We start from the raw sequence: 8,475 nt of genomic DNA on the forward strand, positions 1-8,475 counted from the left end.
GTTGCTGGTGTCTTCAGGCTTTCATTGGTTGTCGCCAGCCGAGCCCCTCGTAACCCTGGTAACAGCGCCCGCCCACAAATCGCCGGGCTATGATTGGCCGTTGCCACAAAGTCCGAAAGCGAATTCCTCAGGCCATTGGCCCGAGTCACGGGAAGCTGGCGCCGCGGTTGGTGAGCCTAGAGGTCAGTCAGAGTCAGAGGCAGGGTCAAATAGGGAGAAATGGCGACCGAGCCAAGCTGTGGGTGAGTAATTCCTTAAGGGGTGGACGTGTGAGGCAGCTGGTGACCGCAGTCACCATGACACAGCCCCCAAAAGGGTGGGAGGTTGACTTCTCCTCTGGCTCTGGCCAGACCCCGAATGCGAACACCAGACATCCCCATCCTGCCCCCGGGGTTAGAGGTGAGAGGTCAGAGGCCGCGTCCCCTCTCTGTCTCTGTTTTTTTACTGTGGCAAGCAGTCAGAATCCCGAGCCAAAGACTCAGCTTCCAGCTACTTACTGAGTGATGGTAGGCAAGTCACTTAACTTCTTTGAGCCTCAGTTTCTCACCTGTAAAATGGGGACAGTAACCCGGTTTGACGGGCTAAATAGAGGAAACATTTGAACAAAGTATTACAGTTAATAGAGGGATTTACGTAGAGGGAGGAAAGACTTATGAACACTTGTTAACCCCGTTTTCGGTTGAAGGGATTGAGGCTAAGAGGGAATCACTGGCTTGCCCAAGATCACACAGTAAGTCTGGGGCAATTGCAGTTCTCTTGTATATACCAGGACCAATGAAAGAATGGAGGCCAAGAAGTAAATACAACGTGCTGTACAAATATTTTAAATATTTAAGGAGAAAAAAAGCAGCTCCGCCCTTTACACTCACTTAAATCTCTGGCACCAAATCCTTCCATGCTGACTTCTTATCAATTATGTCTCAGCTCCAAGTCATCCTCCCACCACCCAGAGGCAGCTTCCTTGGCTGCCTTGGCTAAGGCATCCCTCCCTCCTCCAGCCTACCCTTACCCCGTTTTAGGGTCTTTGTAAGTTTCATTATCTGATACATCCTTGTTTGTTTACATGTTTATTGCATGTCCCTCAGAACAGTGCTGATACATAGTTAAGGAATAAAATATTGTCTGGATGAATAATTGAAGAGCCAAGTCCCTACTGGCTTCTTATATCTCTTTTCTTCTCCATAGGCCCATCTTTGGATTAAGATCTGGGGTCTACAGCCCAGCCTCAAGCCTTGACTTAGTTGGAGCTTTAGAGAGTGGGAGCCTTCTGTTTGGCAGTCGCACAGAGCAAATATTTTGACCTTGGCATCGAGACATTTCCCCTCTCCCCCATGGCGCTGACAGTGCTGAATGAGCTCCTGATTGAGGACCCAAGCCCACCTCTGCTGTTCTACCAGCTTAACAAGACTGCCCAGTTAGAGACCCTCAACTATCAGAGCTGCTTTATGCAGAGAGTCTTTACCCATTTTCCAGAGATCTTATTTATCCACCGGACGTATAACCCGAGGGGCGAGGTGTTATACACCTTCCTGGTGGATGGACCCAGGGTGCCGCTGGAGGGTCATCTTTCCCGGGCAGTCTACTTCGCCATTCTTGCCAAGGAGGATGCTGAAGCCTTGGCCCAGATGTGCCAGGTGTTCAAGAAGTTTAACCCAGCATGGGAGAGAGTCTGTACCATTCTGGTGGATCCCTACTTCCTCCTGCTGCCCACCCTCGCTATGGAGTTCCCCGCAGCTGAGGTCCTGCTCTCAGCCTTCCACATCTGTAAGTTCCTCCAGGGCAAGTTCTGTCAACTGGCCCTCGAGCAGCCGGTGGAGAGGCTGCTCCTGACCGCCCTGCGGAGCACCATGTGCTCGGCCACGGCCGGGAACCTGCAGAAGCTGTACACGCTGCTGAGCACCTGCATCCCACCGGCACAGCTGCCCGCGCTCCACTCACACTGGCTGCTCAATGACCGCATCTGGTTGGCCCACCGCTGGAGGAGCCGAGCCGAGAGCAGCCGCTATTTTCAGGGCCTGGAGGTCACCACTCGCCTCCTCAGCCAGTTCTTTGGAACCACCCCAGTGGTGGAAAAAGGCATGAGCGCCCTGCTCCGGTACCTTCGGCAGAACTCGGGAGACAAGGTGAGTTTCAACCTGGGCCCGAGTCCCCCGAACCATTACACCCCCTTGGAGGGCAGTCCCGAAAGCCCCAAAGTGGAGCAGTTGGTGGAAGCCCGCATCCAGCACTCACTCGATGCCATCTGCACGGGGCCGGCCGCCCAGCTCTGCCTGGGTGAGCTTGCTGTGGTCCAGAAATCCATGCACCTCATTGGCTCGGGTTCCGAAAAGGTGAACATACAGATCCTGGAGGACACCCACAGGGTGCAGCCCCAGCCCCCTGCCAGCTGCAGCTGCTACTTCAACCAGGCCTTCCGCCTGCCCTGCCGCCACATCCTGGCCATGCTCAGCGCCCACCGCCAGGAGCTCCAGCCCGACATGCTGCCTGCTGAGTGGACGGCGGGCTGTGCCCCCAATCTCGGTGACATCCTGGGCAGCACGTGGAGCGAGACCCTGGAGAAGCGCTTGGCCGTAGCTCTCCTCACGGAGGAGGTGAGTCAGCTCCTGCAGCTTTGCAGCCAGGAGGAGTTTGAACGGCGGTACAGCACCCTGCGGGAGCTGGCCGACAGCTGGATTGGCCCTTATGAGCAGGTCCAACTCTGATTACCTGTGGTGCTCATCCTTCTGTATCACTCACATCCCCCTCCCACACCCTCCCCCCAACACTCACACTGCTGTCCTTCCTCGGACCCTCCTTCCAGGGAAGAAGCACGAGGGTCTCCTCTTCTACAGCCTGCTACCCACAATGTGTCTAGATTTCTAAAACAGGAGGCAGCAAAGCTGTCCCGTAAAGGGCCCGATAGTCAGTATCCTGGACTTTGCTGGGCGCTTACAGCCTGTTGTATATTCCTGGTTATTTGTCTTTGTTGTGTGGGTTGTTTTTGTTGTTTTCTTCCCCCTAACAACCTTTTCAAAAAGTAAAACCCATTCTTAGCTCAAGGGCCTTAACAGGTAATACCTGCTCTAGGATAAGAGATAAGACAGTGAAGATCAAGACTGGGACTTGGTAAGAGCTTCCACAGTCATGAGATGACACCCTACCCACAGAGGAAAAGGCCCCCCAGAGGCTGAGAGCCAGGCTGTCAGTCTCACCACCCACCACGCCCCCCGATCCTGAGGTTATTAAAGTGAATGTTGTCTATTTTAGCACTTGTCTAGTTTCTTGTCTTGTAGAAGGAAGTTTAGGAAATACTGGGTTGGCCGAAATGTTTGAGTTTTTCTGTAAGATGTTAGGAAAAACCCGAACGACCTTTTTGGCCACCCCAACACTATAGAACGACTAGACTTTATAGAGTCTGACATTACATTGCAGACCCTGGTTTCTTCCCTGTCTGCTTTCTGAGGCCGGGTGCTGCCTTTTACTTGCTCTGGGACTTGAGGCAAGCCTCAATTCATTCACCTGTAAAAATGGAGCTTTCCCGGAGCACTGGTAGGATGAGAGGAGACTGGGCATGTGATGGGCTGACGCCCAGTGGGTGCTCAGAGTTAGTGTTAATAAGAGTTAGTGTTCCTTCCTTGTCTGTGGTCTCATCACCTGCCCTCAGCAGAGTGAGAAACAAAAGGCAGGAGAAAAGTGCATGTTGCCTAGGGCTTTGCACAAGAATTCTGATGGGAGTACCAGGACGGTACGAAAGAAGCCTCCACTCTCTAGGCAGGGCCATCTACCTCGGTAATTCTCATTGTCACTGTTCTGACCAAAGACCCATCTCCCAGCTTAATGGTTTCTAGGAACTTCCTGGGGTCTGGGCCCTGAATGGGCCGGTGTTTGTCAGAATGGCTCAGACCACCACCTTATTCCAGTCCCTGCCATAGGCACCACCAACCCTGCCTGCCCAAAAACCATACGGAGAAGCCACCCTATGAGTCTGGTGCTATTTCATCCAGCTACAAGTAGGAGCCAGGAGGCTGGCCCCTCCGGGATCTTGCTAAGGCCATTGGCCCAGAGGCTTTGTGGGCCTGCGCCTGCGCCCACTGGGCCCTCTCCACAGCCCCCTCTGGCTCTGGATGGGCCATCATGAAAGCTTGAGCCGCCCGAATCAGGTCCTCCTCCCGCAGGCCCGGGACGGGCACGGTGGGGATGCCAGCGATCATCATGGCCAAGGTCAGGATGCAGATGTTGGGCTGGGAGCTGGCCTCCTTCCCCCCTGCTTCGACGGGCATCGGCGGAGCCCCAGGTGACAGCCCACACAGCAGCAGGGGCGCAGGCCTGCTGGGGCCGTCCAGCTGGGGGGCTCTGCTTCTGGAGTAGCCATCCTCCCGGCCCAGGCTCTCCGGCTGCCTCGCGGCGGGGAATTTGTGGCAGTACCAGTTGTACTCCTGCCTCGGTGGCTCCCAGCCAGCGCCCCCAGGGGCCGGGCCCCAGGCCTGGGCAACAGGTGTCACCTGCTCAGCTTTCTGGCTCAGTGGGCCTTGTCCGCCAGAGGCCACCACCCCTGGCTCTATAGGACTATAGGGGCCGAGAGATGAGCCCGGAGAAGCGGCCCCACCTGCAGAGACAGGAATGGGATGGAGTGTTATTCTTGGTCTCGGAGGAGGAGGCCCTGAGGGGCAGGGCGCAGGAGCAGAGCCCTGGGATCGGGAGCAATTGAGACCAGCCCAAGAGGCGGTCTGGTGGTTGGGAACTGGGTTTTGCTCATATCCACACCCCAAATCAGTCCCTAATGCAGGTAGGTGACGGAGCCATGTTTGTTGAATGAGTGAATGAACAAGTGGGTGGCTCTTGGCAAGGACTTTGGGAATGGCTTTCTTCAAAGAGAACTGACTCCAGGGCAAGCCCAACAATGCCCAGCAGAACCGCCGCCTCCCCAGTCAGGACTCAGGTTCTCAGGAAGTTGTACACCCTCCAGTTCCGTGGGCCCCCTCACCTTGGCCAGAAGACGGAAGACCTGGCTGAGTCTGTGGAGACATGAAATAGGACATGGCTGCCCCAAAGCCCCTATTTGTGAGGAAACAGTCATCTGCCTCCTGTCCTACCTTCTCCACCCTTCTAGAATGTCACCACATAGTCCTTCCCTTTTACACCTGGAACCCACCTCACAGGATTGACCTGTTCATTCTAGAACCTGCGTATGACAATGGATGGCGCTAAAAGAGTGCTGGACCAGGAACTGGGCATTCTAGGTTCTTGCCTTTACCTTGAACAAGTCACCTGGACAGTCCGTTCCTTGATATCTTTATCTGTAAGATGGGGAAATGACTGCCCACTACTTCACCAGAAGTTATGAGGGATCAAGTGAGATCATTTGTATGAAAGAAATGATCAGAGATACAAAGAAAGGAATCGGGTGCTTTGTGCCCTGCAGCGTGTGCGGAGGAAACACCTTGTATTCATTCATTTGCTGTGTGTCCTTGGACAAATACATTCCCATCTCTGGGCTTCCACTTCCCATCTGTGAAATGATGTAGTTGGTCTAGGGCATTGGTTCTCACCCCAGGCTGCACGGTAGATTCTCTTGGAAGCTTTTAGAAATCCTGATGCTCAGCCTTTTCCCAGGGTTAACTAAATCAGAATCCCAGGGTGAGACCCAGTTAGCAGTATTTTTCAAAGTTTCTCAAGTGGTTACACCATGTGCCAAAGTTGAGGCCTCTGCTTGAGGGAAATGCTTCTCAACCCTGGCTATTCCTTAGTATCTCGAGGGGAACTTTTGCAAAAACAATGTCCTTTGACAAATCAAATGAGAATCTCTGGTATCAGGGCCCAGAGCACTGGCAGTCTGTCTTAGATCACGAGCAGTCAGGCTAGGAGTCACTGGTCTAGGTGATGTTGAAATGCTCCCTTTCTAAGAAAAACGAAAACAAACAAACAAAAAAGAAACGCTTCCTTTCTCTCACCTGCCCTGCTGACCCCCAGTGATTCTAAAAGAAATGCCCCTCACAGACTTCAGGGGCAAGGAGACCCTCCAAGGATCGGTGGCAACATAGGCTGTGTTTATTTCCATCCTGGCTGGCAGCAGCGTGGCCAGCTTCAGGGCAGGCACGCCTCTGGGGCCAGGATGCACTCGCGTGGCCCTGCTCCAGGGCAGTGCAGGCCTTCACTCATACTTGCAGAAATCCTTAAGTCCTTTGGGCAGATGGAGCCCATCAATGGCCAACCGGTGCACCACGCTCCTCTGGATCACCAGGCGGCACAGGGTCTGCAGGGACGGCACTGTGGAGAGAAGGCTGTCTAAGGCAAAAGCGACGGTGGGGGGTGGGGGTGCCGAGACCCAGATCTAGGTCTTGGTCCCTTCACTGTCAGGCCCAGACTGGCTCGGGGCCATTTACATGATTGAGATAAGCACCTCTTGCGCAGCACTTTCCCAACAGCTCTGTCTCCTTGATAGCATCACCCTGCTCCCTTCCCCTCCCTTAGCAGCTTCTGAGGGCAGGGGTAGTATCTGATAAACCTGCGCAACCCCAGCCTCCAGCACAGACCTGGCACAGAGAGGGTTCTCGTCAACTGAATTCATAAAATGTGAATTCAGATGTATGGCTTCCCAGGCAGTTCAGTGGTAAAGAATTCACTTGCCAACGCAGGAGCTGCAGCATCTGTGGGTTCGATCTCTGGGTCAGGAAGATCCCCTGGAGGAGGGCATGGCAACCCACTCCAGTATTCTTGCCTGGAAAATCCCATGGACAGAGAAGCCTGGTGGGCTGTGGTCCATAGGGTCGCAAAGAGTCAGAGGCGACTGAGTGACTGAGCCCGCACGCATGCTCAGATGTATAAATAAAGGGCTTAATGATGCTATCATGAACCAGACCTCAGGATTCAGAAGCTCTCACCTGGGGTTTAGAGGTGATGCCTTTAAACTCTGTACACTCAAATCGATGAGTATTTGTCTAACAGACATAATTCTCAAGGACCAAAATCTAAAATTGGTTTTGAATTCATGCCTTAGGTTAATACAGAAAATATTGGCAAAGCCAGAAAGGGGATTTAGAGGACCTCCTAATCGATCACAGCCAAGGTGGATAAATCAAGGCCCAAAGCCAGGGGAACTGACTTGTCCAAGGCCACAGGCAGATCTGAAGTCAGATTCCCCCCTCCACCTTTTTTTTTCTTTTTTAATATTTATGTATTTATTTGGCTGTGCCAGCTCTTAGTTGCAGCATGCAAACTCCTAGTTGTGGCATGTGGGATCTAGTTCCCTGACCAGGGCTGGAACGCCAGGCCCCTGCATTGGGCTCACAGAGTCCTAGCCACCGGTCCACCAGGGAGTCCCAGGTTCCCCAACTTCTAAAGCAACGCTGGACAGACCAAGGCCTTGCCAGCTGGTTCAGAAGTCCTAGCAGGTTCCTGTTCCCCCTGAGGGACAGGAGGGGTCGCTGCCCAGGGGGTGGGATACCTACAGCCATACTCCAGCTGGACCAAGCGCACGCTCTTGGTGGAGGCGAAGACGTCCACCACCGCATAGAGGGGCTGGGCGGCTGGCAGCCCCCGGGCGCTGGGGCCCATGTCCTCGCCGTTGATGACGATATGCATGTCAGCCGTGCCGTCCGGGCGCGGGCAGAAGAGAACGCCCAGGCGGCTGCGGCGCGCGGTCGGAGGCAGCACATTCAGCTCATAGAGCTGATCCAAGAGGTGGCTGTATAAACCCGGCCGGCTGCGGCCGACCAGGCGGTCGCGGGGAATGCGAAACTGCTCGATGCAGAGATACGGTTCCACCAGGAGGGCTGGGGGACGACTGGGGGCCAGGGCCTCTGCCTCCGGGCGGCCCTCCCGGGGCACGCGGTTGTGATGGCGCGTGATGGCGAAGACCCAGGTGTGCCCGAGGCTGACCAGGTCGGGTAGCGAAAACTCGGGCACGGCGGCCAGACTGGCGGGGTCCAGCGCGGTCAGGCCGAGGCGCAGGTGCCCGCACCAGCCCAGCTCTTTCTCCTCGATCTCAACCAGGAACACCTGGCCGGGGGCCAGCGGCTCACGACTGAAGCACACGCCATGGGCGAAGCTCTCCACGCGTGTGGCCCGCGTCCCGGAGAGGTCCACGCGGATGTTGGCACCGTGCACTGGGTGGAAGCGGGTGGGAGGGGGCTCGGGGAGCGCCGGTCCCCGCGGCGCACCCAGCCCCACGGGGTCGGAGACAGCAGCCATCTCCCGGACATGGGGCAGACCGGCGGGCGCCGGGGGCTATTTTGGGCAGCGGACTCAGATGGTGACCACGGGAGGGGGGCGGGTGCACCATGTAAGGTATTGCCCCCCGCCCACCGACTCCCTTCCCCGAGGCTCTGCCCAGGGGTCCTAGCGCCGCTGGCTCAGCCATCCCGCCTCGAAGCGGGTCTCGGGATGCTCGGGGGTCGCGGCCGTCCACGCTCGGGTCATCTGACCGCCGGCGCCCGGAATGCGACCTGCCGAACCCGCTGACCTTCGCCCGGGTAGAACCTCCGCCGCCCTGGTCCT

General features: G+C 55.8%; 3 protein-coding genes across 5 annotated transcripts; 1 reads left to right on the forward strand and 2 right to left on the reverse strand.

Annotated features, from left to right (window-relative positions):
- Nucleotides 1–12: 12 nt before the first annotated feature.
- On the forward strand, nt 13–5,405 carry ZSWIM1 (zinc finger SWIM-type containing 1). Of its 2 annotated transcripts, XM_065922098.1 has the most exons (3): nt 13–242; nt 1,186–2,591; nt 5,159–5,405. In XM_065922098.1, the coding sequence occupies exons 2-3, from the start codon at nt 1,332–1,334 to the stop codon at nt 5,321–5,323; spliced, it is 1,425 nt and encodes a 474-aa protein (XP_065778170.1). In that variant the 5' UTR covers nt 13–242; nt 1,186–1,331; the 3' UTR covers nt 5,324–5,405. The 2 variants fall into 2 exon arrangements, with proteins under 2 accessions (XP_065778170.1, XP_065778171.1); XM_065922099.1 differs by lacking the exon at nt 5,159–5,405 and having other exon boundaries at nt 1,186–3,251.
- Nucleotides 3,677–5,865, reverse strand: SPATA25 (spermatogenesis associated 25). Its single transcript, XM_065922102.1, has 2 exons — nt 4,964–5,865; nt 3,677–4,585 (listed from the first exon to the last, which is right to left on the reverse strand). The coding sequence occupies exons 1-2, from the start codon at nt 5,016–5,018 to the stop codon at nt 3,984–3,986; spliced, it is 657 nt and encodes a 218-aa protein (XP_065778174.1). The 5' UTR covers nt 5,019–5,865; the 3' UTR covers nt 3,677–3,983.
- Nucleotides 5,866–6,005: 140 nt separating this feature from the next.
- On the reverse strand, nt 6,006–8,463 carry NEURL2 (neuralized E3 ubiquitin protein ligase 2). Of its 2 annotated transcripts, XM_065922100.1 has the most exons (3): nt 7,428–8,463; nt 6,513–6,697; nt 6,006–6,246 (listed from the first exon to the last, which is right to left on the reverse strand). In XM_065922100.1, exons 1-2 carry the CDS (start codon nt 8,167–8,169, stop codon nt 6,534–6,536), a joined length of 906 nt encoding a protein of 301 aa, XP_065778172.1. In that variant the 5' UTR covers nt 8,170–8,463; the 3' UTR covers nt 6,006–6,246; nt 6,513–6,533. The 2 variants fall into 2 exon arrangements, with proteins under 2 accessions (XP_065778172.1, XP_065778173.1); XM_065922101.1 differs by lacking the exon at nt 6,513–6,697 and having other exon boundaries at nt 7,428–8,462.
- Nucleotides 8,464–8,475: the final 12 nt, after the last annotated feature.

Source organism: Muntiacus reevesi, chromosome 2 (assembly GCF_963930625.1).
Source record: "Muntiacus reevesi chromosome 2, mMunRee1.1, whole genome shotgun sequence".
Lineage (NCBI taxonomy): Eukaryota > Metazoa > Chordata > Mammalia > Artiodactyla > Cervidae > Muntiacus > Muntiacus reevesi.